At 49.4% G+C, this 22702-nt stretch overlaps 1 protein-coding gene across 4 annotated transcripts; it reads left to right on the top strand.

Moving 5' to 3' along the window:
* Positions 1-28: 28 nt before the first annotated feature.
* LARP4 (La ribonucleoprotein 4) lies at positions 29-22557 on the top strand. 4 transcript variants are annotated; one of them, XM_063421038.1, is made up of 17 exons: positions 29-153; positions 4586-4760; positions 4965-5109; positions 6686-6844; positions 7154-7229; positions 7693-7829; positions 8053-8156; positions 9114-9224; positions 9571-9624; positions 10203-10412; positions 10857-10960; positions 14716-14940; positions 15259-15307; positions 15507-15665; positions 16173-16294; positions 17072-17240; positions 17385-22557. In XM_063421038.1, exons 2-17 carry the CDS (start codon positions 4710-4712, stop codon positions 17817-17819), a joined length of 2310 nt encoding a protein of 769 aa, XP_063277108.1. In that variant the 5' UTR covers positions 29-153; positions 4586-4709; the 3' UTR covers positions 17820-22557. The 4 variants fall into 4 exon arrangements, with proteins under 4 accessions (XP_063277108.1, XP_063277107.1, XP_063277110.1 ...); XM_063421037.1 differs by having other exon boundaries at positions 4962-5109; XM_063421040.1 differs by lacking the exon at positions 4586-4760 and having other exon boundaries at positions 39-153.
* The last annotated feature ends 145 nt before the right edge of the window (positions 22558-22702 follow it).

Here is a 22702-nt window from a genome sequence, read left to right as displayed (position 1 = left end):
CCCGGAAGAGGCGGCGGCGGGCGGGGAGCGGGCGGGACGGGCCGGGCCGGGCGGCGCGGCCGGAGGCGGAGCCCGCGTGTCCCGATCGCCGCTCCGGGCACCGGGGAGCGCGGGCCCGCCGGCCGCGGCGGCACGATGCTGCTGTTCGTGGAGGTGAGGTGACGGCGCCGGGCCATGTGGCGGGGAGGCGGCGGCGGGAGGCCGCGCACGCCGCGCCGGGGGAGGGGACGGGGCTGACACAGCAGATCCGGGCGCGGCGGCCGCCGGGCGGGCGGGGGGGCTCGGTGGGCGCTCTGGAAGGTTCCGCCGGGGCAGGGGGCGGGGGAGGCGCCGCCGTGACCTTCGGGTGCCGCCGCGGCCCGGCCGTGAAGGTGACGCGGGACACGCGGGGCCTCCCCGAGGCCTCCCGGGAGCGGGCCCGGCCCGGCCTCTCCACACGCGGCGAGGCCCCGCGGGGCCGGCCCCGAGCGCGGCGCCTCGTTAATTGCGTTAATTAACCCTGCGGGCGGTTTATGGCGCGGGAGGAGGGGCGGTGCTGCCGTTCCCGGCGCGCCGAGCCCGGGCGGGCTGAGGAGCGCGGCCCAGCCCGGCCCTGGAGGTCACCGGGGAGGGCGGGCGCCGTGTCCGCTGTGGCCGGGACGGGGCTTCACCCGCTCGCGGCGTTTCACGGGGTCGGTGAAGCGGCCCCAGCCTTCGCCCAACGAACCCGGGTGGCCGCTCCAAACTTTGCACCGAGTTTTGTCCCGAAACGTGCTCGGAGCGAGGAGCTGCCGGGGCCGGGGCAGGCACGGGGGGAGCCGGGCTGTGTCTGCCCGGGAGGGCTCAGCTCGGGGGGGTCCTGCCGAGGGGTTTTGTTCGTGTGAGGGCTGAGCTGGTGCTGCTGGGCTCACACACAAACACCAACATGTGCTCCGTGGTTAGGAACCTCTAAATAAAGCAGTGTGGGAAACACGTTCTTTTTCTTAAGCGAATCACCTCCGTTCCGAGCTGAACGTTCCTTGGCTTCGCGGAGAGGAATAAAAGTTTGTCGCGAACGCGGGTCTGGAGGATGAGGGGTTGCGGTGCTGTGCGGGAAGAGGAACTGCTGGGGCTGCCGGGGGCAGGAGCTGCTGCCTCATCCCGGCCTGAGCGGCGGGTTCGGGAATGCAGCGATGGGGATGGAGCTGGAGCTCATCAGCACTTCGGCATTTTGAGGATTAAAGCACAAACTCAACTCTGATCTTCTTCTGATGGTGCTGGGAGTTTCTGTGATCTTAGTTCTGGAAGCCTCAGTAATATTTAATTTTGAGTTCCTGAGCTTTCAGAAGGTTTCTTTTCACTGCCAGGGCAGAGAGCTGGAGTTCAGAGCTAGGTGTCCTGGAATGCTGCATTGGATGCTTGGGAGCAGAAAACAGTTTTAATCTGGGGATCTTTGGGGATGCCTGGAAAATAACCCACAGGATGGGTGAAAGCCCTGAGGTTTTCTGGGGGATTGGCTGAGTTGCTGTAGCTGTCAGTGTTTGTTTTAGATCTACTTGAGGTGTAAATGTGCAGGTGGAATTGGGTTTCCTTCACCATCCTTTAGTTCCAAATCTCTGCAGTGATGGCTGTGTAAGGCTCATGCTGTTTCATACCTTTATGTTTGGGGCAGGCTTTTTTTCTCTCTCTAAGCCAGCATCTGTGTGCTGTTAACAATTAATGATTAGGATTGGGAATATTAATGAATGCATCGAGAGAAATGGAATTGAGAATGGCTGCTGGGCTCCACTCAGATGGGTATGTTCTCCTAATTCCATATATTTGTAATTTATTGGGGAACTGGCAGTCTGTGTGTTCTGGGTGGGTGAAATGCTGCCCGTGATGTTTCCTGGTTACAAATCCAGGGCTGTGGGCAGCACTGAGTGTTGTTGGCCCTCTCGAGCAGGTGAGGCTCCCACGCTGGCCCTGTTCACACTCGTGTGACACCTTTCAGAGAGCACACCCGTGCCTGGGCTTTTCCAGGGGGTGGCAGAGGCTCCCCTGGGCACGGGGGGCTCAGAAAACCCTGCAGCCCCCGTGGGAGCATCTGTGACCACTGAGGTGACCGTGAGTGTCACCTGGGACACCGAGAGCACAGAACTGCTACCTGAAACCTGCCAGCAGCTCTGGAAAAGTTCTGTGTGTTTGTTTGACACCAGCTGCTCCTTATCCAGCCTCTGGATGAGCTCTGAGGAGGGGTCCCACTGAGCCCCTCGGGGTCCCGGCCTGCCTGTCCCCCAGCCAGCAAAGGCTTCTCTTGGCTGCCTCACGTACCTTTGCTGACCTTGGGGTTTTTCCATCTGCTTACATTTCCATTTGTGGAAAAGGGTTAGGTTCTCCCCTCACAAGTTTGGTTAAATTCTCGTCTGGATTTTTTGCTTTGATTCTGGTTCAGAGTTTGTCTACTCCAGGAAATCTGTCACAAGCTCTGGGTTAGGGTTTTGGTTGCAGAATAATTTGAGTTAATATTAAAATCAAATGCTTTAAAACTCCTGAATGCCTGCATTTTTGTTAGCTTAATTGAATCTGGCTAAGTGTAATTTAGACGTAATTACAATAAGAAAAATATCCTTTGCCATATTTCACAATGAGAATTGTCTTCAACAGCCAATTTTTAGGAGTTGCTGGAGGAGTATCTTTGATCCACATTTGCTGGAAGTAGCGTGAATAAGAGGGGGAACTGCTGAGGAGGAGAGCTTTGTCAGCTCGTGGATCCCAGCGAGTGTTCCCAACCTTTGTCACTCTGTAAAGCTTTAACCTCGTCATGAAAGTTCCCGATAGCAGCTGGGAGGATCGAGCTGCAGCCAATCCCACGGGCTCGGCGCTTGCAGCCTCAGTTAAATAAGCAAGAATTGATATTTTGGCCTTCTCTTCTGAAGAGCCGCTGGCCAGGACGGAGCAGTTTTGCTCACAGAGAGCAGCGTGAATTTCCCAAAAGCTGATGTAAATTAGGGACTTTTTATCCTCTCCAGTCCGTGGGGTTTTGCTGTAAGATGAGTGAGAGCAGGACTGGATCGTGCTGGGCTGTTACAGCTCAGTGTTTGTAGCACAAGGGGAAGTGGCCCACGCTCTGTTCCAGGTGTGTGTCCCAGCCCTTGTGTTCATGGTCCGTTCATCGCTTCCCCAGAGAAGCTTTTAGTCCCAATCACCTCCAGAAATGCAGTAACCACCTCGTAGTGTTTCAGTTTCACTTTATCACATTTATTCCTTCAAATTACTTCAGGTCTGAGCTCAGTGCTACTCTCAGAGATGTAGGTAGTGAGGCATAGTTTATTTTTAGAGAAGAATGAATCATCTTTTGGATGCGTCTCTTTTTGCTTTATTGAAAAGTAAATTTAAGGAACTGGGACCTGCTGGGACCTGAGCAGGAGCCCCTGTGGGTGGGTGATGCTGCCCCAGGAGTGACCAGAACCTGAGCAGAACTTTGTTTGGAGCTGCTGAACGTCAGTGACAGAGCCTGGGGGTGCAGCAGGTTACTGGGTTTTGCTTTTAGGTTGTTTAGTTGGGGAACAACTACTCTGAAGTGTGCAAAGGGAAACGCACGTGTGTCCTTTCACCCTGAACTGTTTCCAGCTCTGCTCCTGGGCAAAGATTAATGGGAGGGGAGGACTCTGTTGCTATGTGGATTAAATCAGTTGTGCGTGGGGGGTTTGAATCTCGGAGCTTTGTTTTGTTTCTCACATGGTTGTCTTGAACCTCTCCAGCGTTTGAAGGCTTCTTGTTCCTGAGCTGGAGCTTGTCCTTGCAGCAAGCAGCTCTGGCACGAGGTGTGACCTTGGCAGAGGAATTATCTCTAAAGCTATTGCAACTGCTCCCTTATCCTTGTGCTGTATGTTTGAGGCCTGGTCGTGAGCCACTCCTTAACTTCAGGATCCAGGAGCCTGCAGCATGTCCAACGTGCTTATCTGTGCCTCTGTGGATGTGAGCTGGATTAATGGCTTTCACCTTTTAAAGTCCAGCAAATTGCACAGCAGAGGAGTGCAGCATGGTTCGGTGGCTGGAGGAACTGTTTGAGCTGCTTGAGGCGTGTTGGGATATTTTGGGGGGAGAATTTTTACAAAAAGGTAGTTTTATTCACGACCCTATAACTACAGTTATTATTTCACCATGTGAAAGGAGCAAAAGCTGTGTTTCCCCTCCATGCTGCTGCTGGGTTGTTGAATTCCTCACCCGAATGCCTGTGAGCAGCTTTGGCAGAGGGGCCTTGAAGGACTCTGTTGTGCTGTGGGAATGAGCGTTTCTCTGTCAGGTGCCAGGCTGGAGTTTTGCAGTTTTGCAGTTCTTGTCTGTCTCACTGGTAACCCTCTCACTCTAATGATGGTCCTTGCTGCCCAGACCCAAAGTGAGAAGATCCCGTTCTCTCCCCAGCAGGCTGGGATGGTGTGTAAGTTTGTCTTGGCAATCCAAACCCTTTAATCTCCTTGGTTACAAGTTCCAAGATTCCCGGGGGAATGGGGTAGGGCACGGGTAAGTTCAGGAGGAATCCTGGCACAGCACAGGCGATGCTCGCTTAGTACAGATGTCACTAATTCCGTGAAGTTATTCAGTTTCTTCTCCTTGACATATGTTTTTTTACCTTCCTTTCTAGGAAGGGGTCTGGAGGAGGGAAAATTTCCCTTTCTGGTGAAAGGGGACTGGAGCATTATGACAGTCAAGTCTTTAAAAGCTTATGAGTTCCCAGAGCCCTTGCCGAGTAGCCGCTGCCTCCGCTGATGTTGTCGGATGTCAATAAAGAGAGGTTGAAGGCAACACTTCTAATGGAGGTAGAAACGAAATACTTGGAAAATACCAAGGATTTTCCTATTTTCATTAATAAAAAAAATCACATAGGTGCTTAATAGCTGGGTAGACACTTGAGATATGGAACTCTAGAGACAATCACTAAATTCACCTGTATTTTCTGGCTTGAATTCTGAGGCCTCTCTGGGTTCCTGTAACTCACCCAGGTGTTCTGATCTCTTCAGCAGGTAACATCGAAGGGTGCTGGCTTGAACCCCAACGCTAAAGTGTGGCAAGAAGTGCCCCAGGGCACTGGCGAGGCCGTGCCCCCCACCAATGGCACAGAGCACGCGTGGCAGGAGACAGCAGCAGCCCAGGGGACTCCAGCTGAGGGTGAGGTGTCGGGACAGGGTCGTGACATGGGGACAGGGGTGGTGACATGGCCCTTCCTGGGGAGTTCAGGTGTGAGGAGCAGCCTCGGGCTCTCGTCCTTGAGGTTGTCACGAGACAGCAGCAGGGGGTTTATAAGGGTGGAGGGTCTCAGCAGTGGGATTTGGGGTTTATAAGGCTGAGGGGTGTCTCAGCAGTGGGTTTTGGGGGTCTCAGCAGTGGGCTTTGGGGTCTCAGCAGTGGGTTTTGGGGTTTATAAGGGTGGGGAGGGTCTCAGCAGTGGGTTGTGGGGTTTATGAGGGTGAGGGGGGTCTCAGCAGTGGGTTTTGGGGTCTCAGCAGTGGGATTTGGGGTTTATAAGGGTGAGGGGGGTCTCAGCAGTGGGTTTTGGGGTCTCAGCAGTGGGATTTGGGGTTTATAAGGGTGAGGGGGGTCTCAGCAGTGGGTTTTGGGGTCTCAGCAGTGGGTTTTGGGGTTTATAAGGTGGGGGTCTCAGCAGTGGGTTTTGGGGTTTATAAGGGTGAGGAGGGTCTCAGCAGTGGGATTTGGGGTTTATAAGGTGGGGGTCTCAGCAGTGGGTTTTGGGGTTTATAAGGGTGAGGGGGGTCTCAGCAGTGGGTTTTGGGGTCTCAGCAGTGGGTTTTGGGGTTTATAAGGGTGAGGGGGGGTCTCAGCAGTGGGATTTAGGCTCAGGAAGGTGCCTGAGCTCTGCTGGAACAGGATTCAGGGGCCTGATGATGACCATGTAACGCGCTAAGAGGGGAGCAGGTGCTGAGCGTGTGAAATGCATTCATTGCTGCACTCGAGCACCCACTGCACCCTGTGAACAGGAACGTGAGATCTGAGGGCCACCTGCAGTCCTGGTGCTGCTGAGAGCTTTGTAGTGGAGCAGACCCTGTGCAGTGTCCATGGTTAACTCCTTTCCATCCAGGCTGTCCCACTGCATCCCATTCCCATCCTTTTACCACACAAAACTGAGGATTCCACTGGTTTCGCTTGCTTGGCTCAGACTTGACCCGGGGTGTAGCTGAGGTGACTCAAAGCGTGGCAGAGGATGCAGAAGATTCCCTGCAAAATGGTTTAGTGAAAGTTAGGGATAAAGAAGGGAACGTTCAGCTTGTGTGGCCTTGTCAAAGGTTTCTGGTAAGTCAGCAGAAGTGAGGAGAGAGCGCTGGGTTTGTGCTTTGCCTGACAGAAACTCATTTGTCTCTTCATAACAAAGTGAAGCAATTGAGGCAGTGTAAGCAATTTTCATCCCTTGTTTTTAGGAACCTCGCTTAAATATTTTAGATTTTGTGTGGAAAGGCTGGTTTTTAGATCCTCTGCCACTTAGGGGATCAATTTCAGGATCCTTTATTTACTTTTATTTACTTTTCCCTGAGAGCCCAGTGCAAACCAGAAATTGGGGAGGTATAAGTTCTATCCAACACAATGTGTAAGGAATGCAGGCTAAGGTTAGACACTCTCAGGTACAGCTTTCTTGACTATTTGTTTTAAGGTTGGTAGCCAGAATTTTTCAAATGGGAAATACGCTGAAGCTGACAGGAGTTTTCGTGCTGCTGGTGTGTTCCTTTGCCAGGTAACATAGAGATCTCAGAGGACAGCTGCAAGCAGTATGAAGTGATGTATTCCCCGTCCTGTGAGGCCACAAGGAACGGCACAGGAGTTGATGAGGCGTCAGCAAATGGAATTGTCCTGGCAACTGAAGATCTGGGCTACCAAATCTATGAAGTGTCTGGTGAGTGTTGAGGTTCAAATGCTGCTGTCAATGCCTGTAATCCTCTCAGAGCTGCTCTAAGTGTGGTGTGACCAAGTTGGAGCTCTGACATGTCCATGTGTATCCAAAAAGCTCCAGGAGGGCCTCAACACGTGGCAAAGTGGGGTCATTTTGAGAGGGTGTGGTCTGGGGGTCTCAAACATCTCGCATGAGCTTTTCCCCTTGGTCCTACCCTGAGGGATTCATTCTTGTGTTGTGCCATGGGTTATGTCCTTGCCTGGTGGTGTTGCCATGAAGGTGGGAGCTGAGGGTGGCTGTGGTCCCTTCCAGGTGATGGCAGCTCCACTGTGTCCACAGAAGACATCAGAGAATGTTTGAGAAAACAACTGGAGTTCTGCTTCTCACGGTACGTGCGGTTAACTCAGCTTGGTACAAACCCTGCATTAAAATCCTTGGCAGATACCCCTCTCCATGGCTTGATATCATCTTGATAAAAACACAAACCAAGATTTGCTGATGGGCTGTGGAAGCCTCCAGCTGTTCCAGCCGTGTCCTTGGATGAGGATGACTTCTGTGCTCCACAGTCACAAGACATTGAGATCATTTTCCATGTGGCACCAGGAGTCTTTCTGGCACATCCTTTTGTGCTGACCAATGTCTAGGGCACTGGAATTTAAGTTTTTAAAATTCTCTTGCTCTGCTTTGTATTGATTTGCTGGGATTTGTTCCAGGAGGGAAAATCTGAGGGTGTCTTGGTTGTGAATGGTACTGGTGAATATTTATTTAAGCCTGTAGTTATCCTCTTGTTTTGAGTTTTCTCTAAGTAAAGTTCAGGATCTTTACTAAATAAGAATTTTATGTCTTTTTAGGGAGAATCTTTCAAAGGATCTCTACTTGATGTCTCAGATGGACAGTGATCAGTTTGTTCCAATATGGACAATTGCCAACATGGAAGGGATTAAGAAGCTCACAACGGATATGGACCTTATTCTTGAAGTTCTGAGATGTAAGTCTGGGATTTTGGTCTCTGTATCAGTAGCACAAAGAATCCTTCTGTGCTTCAGGGGGATGCTGTAGTGTCTGAGCTGGTTATGGTTTGTTGTTCTGGTAAAGGGTGACAGGAACTTTACTGAGTAGAAGGTTCTTCCAAAATCCTGAATTCTCATTCTTTGTTCCAAGTTCAGAGTCTGCCACTGCTGAGATGTCCAAATTTTATACTTTATTTTCAGCTTCTCCTATGGTACAAGTGGATGAAAGGGGGGAGAAAGTCAGACCAAACCACAAACGATGTATTATCATTCTCCGTGAGATCCCTGAAACAACACCTATAGAGGTAAACAAAGAGAAAGGAAATAAATAACTCTGTCACTGGTTTTGGGAGGTGTCTTCAACAGGGCTTCAAACAGCACCAGGAAGAGGTCAGCTGGTGTTTAATTGGATTGAACACTGATATTTTTCTTCTAGACCACATTAGTAACTTTTCCCACCTGAGTGCGTTGTCAAAATAGCCAAAACAAAAACTTATTGCCATTGTCCCTTCCCATTGTTTACCACTCTATTTAAACCTTCTTAAAGTAAACTCTTTTTTTTCCACCAGAGCTGAGCGAGCTCGGCTTTTCTGGAAGGAAGTTTGAACTGGTTTCTTTTCAGATCCAAAAATAAATCAGTCCAGGGCATAGCTTGGAATTCAGGCTGGATTTGTGTCCCAGCAATAACTTCACTTGAAGTCAGACGGTTGTTTTGGCAGCAAGAAATGTTACTAAACATTTCTCATTCATTGAGCCCCAGCGTGAGCTGAGCTCATTATGCCCAGGGAGGGAGGATAATAAAATTCCTCCTGATACTTGGTGAACAGAATGATTTAGTTCTTTGTTTTTTAACGTTCTAACACAGGGTGTTTGTCTAGCAGCATTTTTTATGAGTTCTTTTAATGCAAACACCGAGCAGCTGCTTGTCCCTCTTTTTACAATCTGATTATTGCAAAGCTGTCAGGTTGCCTTGACTTAGAAATATTTCATGGAATCATTGTCTCCATGACTCTGCTGAGCTAAAGCCACACTTTTCCTACCTGTTTCATATGAAAATATCACCAGCTCTGCACAGATCTTGATTTTCTTACCAGCTGGGCCTGCTGTGTTTTATCTTGGGAGCTCAGAAGGATCTGTGGGTTAAGAAGCAGGTAGAGGTAATTTGGTCAGGGGGCAGGAAAACATCCCTGGTCACAGGAGGAGCTGGAGCAGAAACTTGGGTGACTTTAATGTGTACAAGAGCCCTGAACTTCTCTCTGCAGGAGGTGAAGGCTCTGTTCAAGAACGAGAACTGCCCCAAGGTGATAAGCTGTGAGTTTGCTCACAACAACAACTGGTACGTTACATTCCAGTCCGACACCGACGCCCAACAGGTGAGGCTGCCCTGCTCTGCACCCCGCCTTTGATCCTTCCCCTGCTCCAGGAAAGTGCTCGTGTGTTTCCCAGAGCTCAAAGAAATATTTGCTGATCCCCTTTTTGTTGTTTGAAGAGATTACTGGCGGGTTCTGGTGAATAAGAGCAAAGTTGAGAGATTGTGGGGTTGTAATTCTGGCTCTTGTCTTGGTGCTCATGGCTGTGACTGGAATCCTGAATTTAAAGTGTTAATGAAATTAGCTGGGCTGACAGGGAAGCACATGACTGCACATTTGTGTCAAATCATGCTTTGGGAAGTGTGACTTCATCAAGACATTCTAATGTTGATCTTTTTTGTATCTGCAGGCGTTCAAATACTTAAGGGAAGAAGTGAAAACCTTTCAGGGCAAGCCAGTAATGGTGAGGCTGCTTTAGCTGCTGTTTTTTTGGGATTGAATTGTGCTGTTTGTGTTTGGATGATGGTGAAGCAAAGTGGGATAGTCTCTAACTCTGGCTGCAAACGTGAACGAGGTCACGGGGAGCTCTGACAAATTACAGCCCAGTGCTGCTGGTTACTCACTGCACTGCTTCCCAGGAGGGCTGAAATACATTCCTGTGCTGACTTCCCTGCTCCCCCTGCCCCAGAATCTGGGTTTGCAGAGCTTAGGAGAGGGGTTCCTGCCACTGGGAGTCTGGAGTTGGCTGCTGCACAGAGCAGGCTGGAGCAAAGTGCACGTGCTGTGAGAGGAGCTGTCATGATTGGAGTGTGGACAGTTCCTGCTGTAGAAAGCAGCATTTATCTTCACTTTTACAGATCACCCAGCTAAAGCAACGTGTGTCCTTCCCCTTATCATGCTGTGGTAATATAAACTGAACCGATTTTACCAGTTTTTATTCACAAGCAGCAACCAACCATCACATCCCTCCAGCAGGCAAGAAAGACTCCACATCCTCCTTTCCTCCCAGCTGACTCGTGGCGCTGTTTGCTGTCTTTGCAGGCCAGGATAAAAGCCATCAACACGTTTTTTGCTAAGAATGGTTACCGGGTGCTGGACTCGAGCGTGTACCCGCAGCCTGTGCAGAGCCAGGCGCAGTTTGCCTCCCCCCTGTTCATGCAGCCTGTGTACAGCCCTCAGCAGTACTCCATTTACAGCATCGTGCCTCACACCTGGTCTCCCAGTCCTGCACCTTACTTTGAGACACCACTGGTGAGTGACAGCAGCTGATTATTATTGGTTAATAATCACCAATAATCACCAATAATCACCAGGGTGAGGGGGCGTTGCAGTCTCTTGGTCAGACCCCTCTGTTTTATGGCACTCCTGTCACAGCCCTGATAAAGCAACGCTGTCACAGGAGCTGCCAGTTCACCATTGGCTGCCACGTATTTCAAGGAATTTTGGTGTGAAATTCCATTTATCCTGCAGCTTGTGTTACTGGAAGAGCCCATGGCTTTTCCAGGAATGGGGGAACTCTGCTGAAGCAGATGCAGACTGAACCTGTGGGGATTTGGCTGGAGTAGTGAGCTCACACCACAGCAGATGCTGCAGCCCAGTGTGAAATTACAGCCATGAGTAACTGCTGAAGCTGATCATTAATCTGCAAACATTTTCCTTGTAGCTCAGCCACTGAGACCGTTCTGTCTGTTGCAGGCCCCGTTTCCCAATGGTGGATTTGTGAATGGCTTTAATACACCAGGATCATATAAAACAAATGCTGCTTCTCTGAGTATAGGTCGCCCGTTCCACAGGAACAGGTGAGAGAGTTCTGCCAGGTGTTTGCTCCTGCAAAACTTAAACTGCTGAGTCCTCAAGGGTTCCTTACGTGTCACATGCAGTGCTTTCTGGTGGGATCTCATTATTTATTTTGTTTTCTCAAATGTGTGATGTTTTTCAACCTAATTTAAAAAAATGAAGTAGAAGGTGGCAGCTTAAGATCCTAAAATAATGGGCACAGTGCTGGCGAGAGGAAAGATAACTCCTTTAAAAGCCTCAGAGGAATTTCTGCAGACAAATAAATAACTTCCTCTTAAGGTCATACTTGTAATTATGTTTGTTATACACAGATTATAAACTCCTGCAGCACAACATAAGCCTTTCCTGCTGGGATCAGGCTTGTGGAGCTGCTGGTTCCTGCAGTGGGAGTTGCTTATCCAACTGCTCGATGCTGGGGCTGTTCCTGTCATTTATTTGCTTTATCCCCATCTTTCCTGAGAGCTGTAAGGACTTAGATATAAACACTGGGGAGGAGGAAACACTTTGTGTTGCTGGAGCAATTGCTCTGTGAATACAATGGGGTAGTAACCCGTGTGGGGGTTGTTTATGTTGTTTGTGTGCAGCACAGGGCTGGGATCACGGGAATTGCTGGTGGTATTGTTGGAGAAATCACTCAGCAGGGCCGTGAGGGGTTTGTGGTGCAGTTCAGGTCTGTGGCTGTGGCAGAAGGGGAATTTCAGGCTTTGGTCTGTGGTGACTCAGCAGAGTCTGAGCACAGACGTGGAGCTGGGAGCGTGACTGTGCCTGGAGGATGGAGCTGCTGCTCCAACTGCAGCTGCTCAGCTCCCAACTCACATCTTGACAAAGGTGGTTTGGTTTTTTTTTAATTTAACTTTAAATTGTGCACAGTCTTAAAACCTGTAAAGCTCTCAGGACCCTCCTGGAAGTACAGATTCTGCAAATGTGCAAGAACTGTGTGTATCCAAGCACTGGCACCTTGAAATGCCTCCTTGTACATCACATCTGCAGAACCCCAAGCCTTTAAAATCCTGGTTATGTAAAGACTTCCCTCTGCAAAGCTGGAGTGCTGGAAGCTGCAGGGTGAGCCCGAGCAGGTCCTGCCAGCCCAGTGATGATCCAGTATCGCGCTAAGAGAGAACAGGTCACAGTTGCAGGCTGGGCAGCCTGTGCTCCCTGCTTGTCCTTCCTCCTGCTCTTCCTTCCTTCTGCTCTCACATCATTTCTCCTTCTCTCTGCTCTTTTCTTTTTTTTTTTCCCATCCTTTATCTTTCCTTCTCTTTTCTGCTTTGCTCTTCTGCCCAGACAAGACTGTGGCCTTCTCGATGACGGGTAAGATTATGAGATCTGAGGGCTGAACAGTGACTCGAGAAGATTTTGACAACAACTTGGACAAAATGGAAAAATTTAGTTGACTTCATTCCACTTCCTCCCTGTGGTTTTTGCTGATGGGAAACTTAAACTTTATTGGGCCCTTAAAACTCGTTCTTGATATGTCTTGGAGCTGGGAAGTGTGAATTCATCTGTGTTCAAATCTCTTGAGCTGCTTGTTTGGAGAGTTCATCCAGCTGCTGCTTTTGGGTTTCTGTCCTGGCCCATTAAACCTGATTTGTTTTGATACAGACAGTTAATAGTTAAGTGCTGGAGTTTTCTCTGTAGCTAAACATTTGTTTAAGCCACTCGTATTTATTTTGTGCTGATTTGTTGCAACATCCTTGTGGGAAAGGGAGATGGAGGAATCGTACTTTGGCTGGCACTAGGGTTTCTTCTGATTTCATGGAATGTTATAACGAGATGGTTTAAAAACAGCAAGTGTGCAAAATCCTCCTGCTGGCCTTAAATTATGAGATGTGCAGAGTTTACCAAAGGAGAGAGAATTTAGGGTTCTTTGATCAGTGCTGCATAGGAAACCAGTGAGGGCCAAAAGCAGAGAACAGCTGAAGACACCTAAATGCTGCTCCAGAAAACTGTTCCATATTGGGCTGGATCTGAGGTTTTCTGGAGAATTCTGCATTTCAGACCCTGAGCCTGAACTTGCAGCAGCACTGAGTGTGCAGAGCTGTGTCTGTGCTCAAAGGAAGCACAGCTTTAATGCTGAATAATCGATAACAGGGTGAAATTCTGGGGGCTGGGAAAGTGCAGAGTCAGTGCTGGGGGTTTGGGAATGGCTGAGCCTGGCCGTGCATGATCGGGCTCAGCTGCCCTGGCTGGATCTGCCACCTTCAGTCACTCCTGGCCGTGTGGCTCAGTTCAGTTTGTTTGCCTGTGGCCAGATCAGTCTGTTCCTTGGCCTTGGCTTATTTCTCCAGCTCCATTTCCAATGCCCTGTGCCAGTGCTGCAGGCCCAGACAAAGCAAAAATCCTTCCTTGGGTTCTTCTGGCTCTTCTGCGACCCCTGGGATTTTTTTTTTAGTTGTTTGAGATTTGGGGTGGTTTTTTTCCCCTCCTGGATATCTTTTGGGCAATCTCAAACAGGAGTTCTGGTGTGGATTCTGTGCCTTTCTGGCCATTGGGTGCTGGTTGTGGATTCTGTGCCTTTCTGGCCGTTTGGTGGTGGCTGTGGTGTGGATTCTGTGATTTTCTGGCCGTTTGGTGCTGGCTGTGGTGTGGTTTCTGTGCCTTTCTGGCCGTTTGGTGGTGGTTGTGGTGTGGATTCTGTGATTTTCTGGCCGTTTGGTGCTGGTTGTGGATTCTGTGCCTTTCTGGCTGTTTGGTGGTGGCTGTGGTGTGGATTCTGTGCCTTTCTGGCCGTTTGGTGGTGGTTATGGTGTGGATTCTGTGATTTTCTGGCCGTTTGGTGGTGGCTGTGGTGTGGATTCTGTGATTTTCTGGCCGTTTGGTGCTGGTTATGGTGTGGATTCTGTGATTTTTCTGGCCGTTTGGTGATGGTTATGGTGTGGATTCTGTGATTTTTCTGGCCGTTTGGTGGTGGTTGTGGTGTGGATTCTGTGATTTTCTGGCCGTTTGGTGGTGGCTGTGGTGTGGATTCTGTGATTTTCTGGCCGTTTGGTGGTGGTTATGGTGTGGATTCTGTGATTTTCTGGCCGTTTGGTGGTGGTTATGGTGTGGCTCCTCTCCTTTTCTGGCCGTTTGGTGGTGGTTATGGTGTGGATTCTGTGATTTTCTGGCCGTTTGGTGGTGGCTGTGGTGTGGATTCTGGGCCTTTCTGGCCATTTGGTGCTGGTTATGGTGTGGATTCTGTGATTTTCTGGCCGTTTGGTGGTGGTTATGGTGTGGCTCCTCTCCTTTTCTGGCCGTTTGGTGGTGGTTGTGTGGATTCTGTGATTTTCTGGCCGTTTGGTGCTGGCTGTGGTGTGGCTCCTCTCCTTTTCTGGCCGTTTGGTGCTGGTTGTGGATTCTGTGATTTTCTGGCCGTTTGGTGCTGGCTGTGGTGTGGATTCTGTGATTTTCTGGCCGTTTGGTGCTGGCTGTGGTGTGGATTCTGTGATTTTCTGGCCGTTTGGTGGTGGTTATGGTGTGGATTCTGTGATTTTTCTGGCCGTTTGGTGCTGGCTGTGGTGTGGATTCTGTGATTTTCTGGCCGTTTGGTGGTGGCTGTGGTGTGGTTTCTGTGCCTTTCTGGCCGTTTGGTGGTGGCTGTGGTGTGGTTTCTGTGCCTTTCTGGCCGTTTGGTGGTGGCTGTGGTGTGGCTCCTCTCCTTTTCTGGCCGTTTGGTGATGGTTATGGTGTGGATTCTGTGATTTTCTGGCCGTTTGGTGCTGGTTGTGGTGCGGTTCCTGGTCCTGGGGGTCCCACAGCTCCCGCTCTGTGCCCGCAGGGTGAAGCCCCATTTCCGCTCGTCCGGCACCTCGGAGCACCCCGAGGGCCCCCCCGGCGCCGGGGCCCTGCCCGTGGGGGACCTGAGCAGAACCAGCTCCAGGAATTTTGTCATGGAGAGACACAACAGCTCCTTACCCGGGCACCAAGACCAGGGGTATTCCCAGAAGGATTCTCCCACGGCAGCGCTGGAGCAGAACGGCGATTACGGCGTCGGCAGGGGCAGGTAAAGGGCTGCCAAACCCTGTTTGGGTTGTCCTGTGTCCCAGCAGCTGGGACTTGGCTTGTGTGAGCCAAAGATATCGACCATCAGCACAAAATATATTTCTGTAAGGAGCAGCCATGAGAAAACTTGATAAGCTTAAGTAAAACAGGAGCAGTAAATGCTGGCCTGGGAGCAGGAATGGTTCCAGCTTCGCTCTCCAGCTGGTGGTTACTCTGACAAACAGCTGGCACTAAGACAGTGAGGTGTCTTTAAAATAAAGTAACTGATTTGTCCCCAGAATTAAAGCAGGTGCACTGACTGGTGTTCTTGTCTTTACAGGAGGAACGTGTTCAGAGGTCGGAGGAGACGGGAGGACGACCGAGTTTCAGTGAGTTCTGCTTCCCTTTTCGCAGGGAGTCACACAAAGTGCAGAGTGTTGGCTTCCCACTTATCAAAGGAGTGGCAGAGTCCTTAAATCCTCAGATTTCATTGGGGGTTTACAGTTTTTCTAGGAAGTTGCCTGGCATTGCTCAGGGCTTTCACTGCTCGGTGTTCCAATTCCACTAACTCGTGTTTTCCTTCTCCAGAGACCTCAGCCTTCAGCAGAAACAAAGACTCAGACACCAAAGTTTGACTTGCTTGCATCCAATTTCCCACCTTTGCCTGGCAGCACAGCAAAAATTCTGGGAGAGCCGGTGCTGGAGAGCAGAATGTCTGACATTGTAAAAGGAGTCTGCAAAGAGAAGGTGCCTGATCCTGTTTCTGTACCCACACGGGAGCTGTGGCTCCCTTTGCCCTGTTCAAGGGTTGGTTGGTCAGAGCCGTGTACTGCAGTGCTTTAATCCCAGAACAGTCACAGAACAGTGCATTTTCCCTTTTTTTTTGTGGGAATGCAGCTAGGGCTCGTTGTAAACTCAGCGATGTTCAGGGATAAAGCAGGCACAGGAGGAATGTTGGCTGTTGTAGGAACAGTTTGGTGGGGTGTGGGTAAGGATCTTTCCAGATGAAGTCGTTCTTTGAGCTGGTGAGACCCAGCACTGATATTCTGGGTGATCCAGCCTTAGTTCTGGTTTTACCCAGTGCTTGTTGTGCCTCTATAAAGAGGTATTGCTCTAGAGGTGATGGTCCAAAAGAAGTGAGATTCCTGTCACCAGGACTCGAGCAGCCTTTGGGACTCCCCAGGTGTCTTGCAGTGCCATAATGGAGCGATTGGAGGATTGTTGTGTATTTTACAACTTGTGCTCTGTGTGCAGGAAAGCAAAGACTCCCAGTGCCCCTGCCCAGCTCCTGCTCTGGATGAACAAACGCCCGGCGCTGCCCCAGCGCCCGTGCCCAGCGCCAGCTCCCCGAGCCAGGCCGAGCCCCTGGGGCTGAGGTATGCAGAGAACGTGGGCACAACAAGGGATCAGGGATGTTCTGAGCAGGAGGGGACCCTCAGGGATCATCCAGTCCAAGCCCTGGCCCTGCACAGACCCCCCAGCAATCCCACCCTGTGCCTGGCAGTGTTCAAACACTCCTGGAGCTGTGGCAGCCTCGGGGCTGTGCCCATTCCCTGGAGCCTGGGCAGTGCCAGCACCTCTGGGGGAAGAACCTTTCCTGATCTCCCACCCAACCCTGCCTGACACAGCTCCAGCCCTTCCCTGGCTCCTGTCCCTGTCACAGGGAGCAGAGGTCGGAGCTGCCCCTCGGGATGAAGCTGCAGCCCCAGGGAGTCTCCCCTCAGTCTCTTCTCCAGAGCCCTCAGCCGCTCCTCCAGAGCCTCCTCCATCCCCCTGTCCCTGCTTTGGACCCTCTCCAACAGCTTCAGATGTTTTCCAAACTGTGGGACTGAGGTGAGGCCGCCCCAGTGCAGAAGAGTGGGACAATCCCTCCCTCACCCATCTGGCAGTGCTGGACCTGATGTCCCCAGAGCCTGGTGACCCTTTGGGCTGCCGAGGTGCTGCTGACTCATTTGCTGTTCTAGCAAAGTCTCACCAGTGTCCAGCAGTAAAGTTGGGTGAAATCTTCTCCAGAGGCCACCAGATGGAAAGCACAGATTGTGGTGGGAGTGGCTGTGCTCTTCTGTCCTGCACTTGTGACTTCAGAGAAAGGAAATAATCTCTGAAACATGAGTGTGGCTAGGCTTTAATTTGAACTGTTGTTGGTTTATCAGCACGGTTCAGCCAGAGAGCAAACCAGAAGAAGTGTCTGCTCCAAAGGACGTGGCCAGCCCAGCTTCTCCGCCGGCACCCGTCAGTCCCGTGGGTGCTGCAAAGCCCCCGAGGACAAACAGCTCCTCCCCTTCTGCTCAGGCAGGTGCAGCTCCTGCCCTGTCAGCACAGGTAAGGCCCAGGGCAGGGAGGGGCACGGGGAGCTGCTCCAGGACGTGCTGGGGGAGCTCCCTGTGTGTGTGGTGCTGCTGTTGTGCCTGGGCCAGCCTGGGTGGTCACGGTGCATAAACCCCGCTCTTCTCCTTGATCCCAAAGGAGCCCCGCAAGCTCAGCTACGCCGAAGTCTGCCAGAAACCCCCCAAGGAGCCCCCTGCAGCCCCGAAACCCCCAAAGGAGCCCCCTGCAGCCCCGAAACCCCCAAAGGAGCCCCCTGCAGCCCCCGTGCAGCCGCTGAGGGAGCACCGCGCCAACATCGTCCCCCCCGCCAAAGCCGACGAGAGCGGCGCGGCGGAGAAAGCTCCGGAGAAGGCTCCTCACGAGAGGGCCGAGCCCCGAATGAAGGATTACCCCGGCTTCCGCGGCAGCGGGGCCCCCAGGGGAGCTGCTGCTGCTGCTGCTGCTGCTGCTGCTGGCAAAATCAGGGAACAGAGGCGCCAGTTTGGACGCAGATCTTCGCCTCAGGGAGCGCCGCGCCGCGCGGGCAAGGAGCAGTACAAGGAGCAGCACGTGCCGCCCCGGTCACCAAAGTAACGCTGGGCCAGCCAACAATTCTCTTTTAACCTGAGCTGTGAACTTCAGGGCAGCACAGAGACCTGAGGAGGGAAGGATTCGGGAAGGGGAATTGCTGAACCGGAGCGTGGCTTTGTGCCGAGGAAGTTGCGGAGGGTCCCAAAATTCATCTCGAGAAGTGATTTCGCAAATGCTGGAGGATTCCAATCACTATAAATAGAGAGATTATAATTTTTGTATTTTTTTTGTTTTTTTTTTTAAATTTGCAGAGGGTTTCCTGCTTGAAATCAGCTTTGGGATTGTGAGAGTAGCGTTTTGACAAAGTGAAAGAATACGAGTTGACAAATGAACCTGTCCCTCGGCGTAGGAGGAAAAGGATAAGAGAATATTATTTTTGGAAAATGAGCATTTCTGTAAAATTAGAACTTTGTTTTTAACCTATTTAACGTTTGGCTTGTGGGCTGGTGTGTCTGCCAGGGATGGCCTGGCATTGCAGAGGCCTCTGCAGCAGCGTGAGCGGAGCGAGTGCAGCCAGGACTGTTGTCATCACTTAGTCACTGATGATGAAAACTGAATGTACTACTGTAGTAACCCATGTGTTTCCAGCTTGAAGTAGAGTCTCTTGACCTTACTAATCTCTCATTCAGCAAGCTTTTTAAGGTATAAGTTTTGCAGGATACTGGATTGTAGACGAGAGTGCGTGGACAGCAGAAATTGTGTCGTAGTGGAAGGAGGCAAAGGGAGCACGTGAGAGTTTTTATTATGCCCTCTTTGCTCGCCTCCTTTTGAGGGCAGCTCCTTAGGTTTGGGGTTTGTTTGTTTGCTTTTTCCCTCTCTTGTTACTTTCTCTGATTTCTTTATTACAGACTTTAGTGCATTTTTCTTGGTGTGTTTTCCTGAGGCAGCCCCAGGGCAGGACGGGCAGGTGGCTGCACAGCACCTGGTGTTACCTGCACAGGTAAAGAGCCTGGAATTCCAGCTGCAGACGTGGAATTCTGCCTTGCAGGTGGGAACTCTGGGCACTCGCTGTCATCTCTGGGTGACTGGGCAGCACACCAGAGCTGTTTTCTCTGTGCTGGCTCTGCAATGGGCTGTTGGCTGCTGTATTGCCACAAATCAGGGTTTAGACTCCTGGGAACTCCTTGTTTACAGCTGATGTCATAGCAACTGACTGGGTTTGAACTGTTTCAAGTGGAACTAAAGATGCAGAGCTGAAGAAATCCCCTCGTGTTCAGAGAAGCTGCTGGAGCTGTGGCTCCCTGCCAGCTGTGTGCTGACTGAATTTGCAACACTATTGTGCAGTAAGGGGTTAAGTTTCAGGGTGATTAATGACAGAAATAGGAACATTCAGCGCATTAATCTGCCAAAATCAGCATACCAGGGTTCAAAGTTCTGTATAAAGTGTTAGGGAAAAGTAGCTTCTAGCAGTAAGAATCACATCTTTTATTTTTTCCTCTTTTTTTTTTTTTTTTTTTTTAGTGAATAGCAAGTGTACAAATTTAAAGTTGTAAGTTGTGAACACTGGAAAACTCAATTGTGATATATTCCGTAACCATCTTAGTAATATATGCTCGTGTTGCCATAGAATGAATGTAAGTGGCAGTTCAAATAACTGTGAAATTTTTCATCTTCTGATTTCTTAGCCAGATAACCCTTGGGCCTCAGTAGGAATTCTCTATCAACTGCTTGGACAACACTCATATCTATTTTTATAAATATATATATAAAGCCAGAGTTGTCATTTCTCTAACTTATTATTCAGCTTGGCGATTGCTTTTGAGTCGATTCATGACACAATACAATGTATTTATGAGGTTAACTGTTCATTTCTGGGCATGTTCTCAAGAGAGAGTCAGAGAATCATCGAGTGGGCTGAGGAAGGGAACCCAGCAGGATCCCCTGGCCCTGCACAGACACCCCAAAATCCCACCCTGTGCCTGAGAGCATTTTCTAAATGCTGCTGGAAATGAGACAGGCTGGGAGCTGCCAGCCCTTCCCTGGGGATCCTGTTCAGTGCCTGATCCCACCCTGGGCAGGGCCTTTTCCTGATCTCCCACCTCAGCCTCCCCCAGCTCAGCTCCCTGCCTTTCCTTGGGCCCTCAAGCATGAGGAAATATATATATTTATATATACAGATATATATAGATATATATAAAACACCCCCAAAATCACTATTCACTTGGAAACTACCTGTACTGGGTTTGGGAGGTTTTTTTTAATTTAGTAAAAAAAATCGTTGATCACATCCACAGTTTAGGGATTCTTACAGACCCTTCTCCCTTTGATAACGTTACTCTTGTTGGAATGATAGGAAAGCTTCAATATTTAGTGTCAAAAGTGCTGAAATGCAACGAATGCAACGTTGAATTCATTTCAAAGGCTCTATAAACAATTCCTGCAGCCGAACTGGAACAGAACAAGCCTGTAGGTGGTTCTTGGGTGTTTAGGGAGATGTTCTGGGATGCTGAGGAAGCTTTGGGTGCTGACAGCTCTGGGCTGTTCGGAGGAGGAGTTGTGAGGGAAGGTGCAGAGGTTGCTCAGAATTCCCTGATCCAGTGTCAGAGATTTGCTCGTGCTGAGAGCACCTGAGTGGTGAAATGGAATTTTGCCATCAGAGATCAGATGTGGGGAAACCCAACCCACTCCATCCTCCTGGTGATGGGGAAGGGCTGCTCTGTGAGTCTGGGAGTGTTTCCAGCAGCTCCTCGTGGCCCTCGTGCCCTGGATGGAGCTCGGGTTGTAACTTTGCTTTTCCAGCATATCCAAAATTCCCTCAGCTTGGGGCACTTGGAATGATTTATTTCACCCCTGCCTGCAAGGATTGCACGTGAGCATTTCCCTTCCACCACTTCCAACTGTGGTTTGGGGTTTCTTTTTTTTTCTGTCTTTTCTTTTCTGTGCAGGGGGAAATTCCCAGTTGGGTACAGAGGCTGTGAAACTGGGGTGGGAATTCTCAGCACTGGGACCTGGCAGGGCCTGGCTTTGCCTTTTCCTCCCCGTGCTGGGCTGGGGAAGGCTCTTGTGTCAGCCCCCACCAGTTTACCCACTGGGCAGACTGGGGAAACTGGGACAGAGGGGGTTTGGGGCCAGCCCCACTGCTGGGGCAGCTCCTGGATTTGTGGAGCTCCTGGGTCTGTGGAGCTCCTGGATTTGTGGAGCTCCTGGATTTGTGGATTTCTGTGTCAGCAGTGCTGGAGCTGTCCCTGTCACCACTCTGAGCTCCCCGTGGTCCCCCTGGCTGTACCCTCATGGGATAAAAACTGCCCCGCTCTGCTGACACCACGCACCAGGAGGGGCAAATCACACCGAAATTTCAGTTTTAGGAACTGTGACTTGTTTTTTAGAGTTGTTGATTTCTGGTAGGGACAGAGATCCACTTCCCAGTTCAGCTCTTTTCCAATTTACTGCCTGTGGAAAAGATGGGGGCACTCCCTCGTGCTTCTGCTGGGGAGTGAAAAGAAGAAATTCTTTGCATGTGATAGTGAAATTAAAAGTGCAAAAAGTTTTGTTTCTTTTGATTTCTAACATTAAGTTAGTTTTATAGTACCTTACATTCCTGCTCTCGTTGTTTTGTTGTTTTTGTTTTTTTTTTAATTAGCCTGGCACAGTATGATGGTGCAGTTTTAGCTGTAGGAAAAAAAAATAAAAAGAAAAAAATAAAAAGTAACCCGCTATTAACCAGAAGAGAAAGATGATACTGTGGCAGATCAGTAGCAAATAAGTGACTTAATCAATGCTTTACTGTAGTTAAATAGCTATGGCCTTACTACTTTGTCGATATCAGCTTAATTGTCTTGAAACTGTCTGCGATTTTTACTGTTCCCAGGTGACCTGGGCTGAGATATCTGCTATGTACAGATGATATTTTAAATTTGTAAAATGCACCATTGTATTACAGACGATGCAACAGAAATGCACTTCGGGGGGAAAACGGCTTCTGATGAGTTTTTTTGTAAATCCTTGATTACTACAGATATGCAATAGAGTTTTTTTGTTTCTAATTTTGATATTTCCTTCTGAAACGTAAGATTGTTGCCATTAATCTGAATGATTTATCATGCTCTTCTTTGCGTGTATATATTCCATATAGTCTGAGCTTCCTTTAGGATGGTACATGATTTTGGGTTGGAATATTTTAGTTGGCTCTTCTCTTCAGTGCCTTTAACGCAGGCACTTCAAGAGGTTCCTTGAGTCTGTTTTTAATGTACAGTTGGGAGGACTTGAAATGGAGTTAAAGCAACTTATTTCTGAAAAATAAAAAAAATCCATCTGCAAACTAACCTGTAACAACTTTAAAATTTTATATTTAAGAACCAGATGTTTATTTTTATGGAACTTCAGTTATGGATACAGTTTCCAGAAAAAAAAAATGCAACTTCAAATGTAAACAGACTGTGCATAAATGGGTTTTGTTCTAATTTTTATAGAATACAAAATATTCAGATAATATATTGAGCTCGAGTTACTACAGACATCTTGTTCCTCCCGGATGAATCCAGCTTCCCCTTGGCATTGACGATCTCTCTTCAAAGTGGTAGGAAAGGAGAAAAAAAGCGACTTTATCTGGCTTTTAGACTGTCTGTTCTGGTTTCTTCCTGTTGTCAAAATGTCCAAAACAAAATTTGTGTAAAGTAGGTTCATGCTTTAAGTGTTCAAATGATAATACATGTATTTGTATTTGTTTTTGACATTGCCAAGGTGCTATGGGAAATTGAAATAACAGTTAGAAAAATAAAGCTGATTTAAAAGAGAAAAAAAACCCCACCAAAAAAAAAAAAAAAAAGAGAAAACAAACCAAAAAAAAAAAAGAAAAAAAAAAAGGAAAAAAAAAAAACTTTAAACCACAACTCTCTGCGCTCTTCCTTGTGTCTGTGGAGGGGGAAATGTTCGTGGTGCTGGTGGGG

The sequence above is a fragment of the Prinia subflava genome, chromosome 34 (genome assembly GCF_021018805.1).
Source record: "Prinia subflava isolate CZ2003 ecotype Zambia chromosome 34, Cam_Psub_1.2, whole genome shotgun sequence".
In the NCBI taxonomy this organism is placed as follows: Eukaryota; Metazoa; Chordata; class Aves; order Passeriformes; family Cisticolidae; genus Prinia; species Prinia subflava.
Note: the sequence above shows the minus strand (reverse complement) of the source record. Positions and strands in the feature narration are given on the sequence as shown.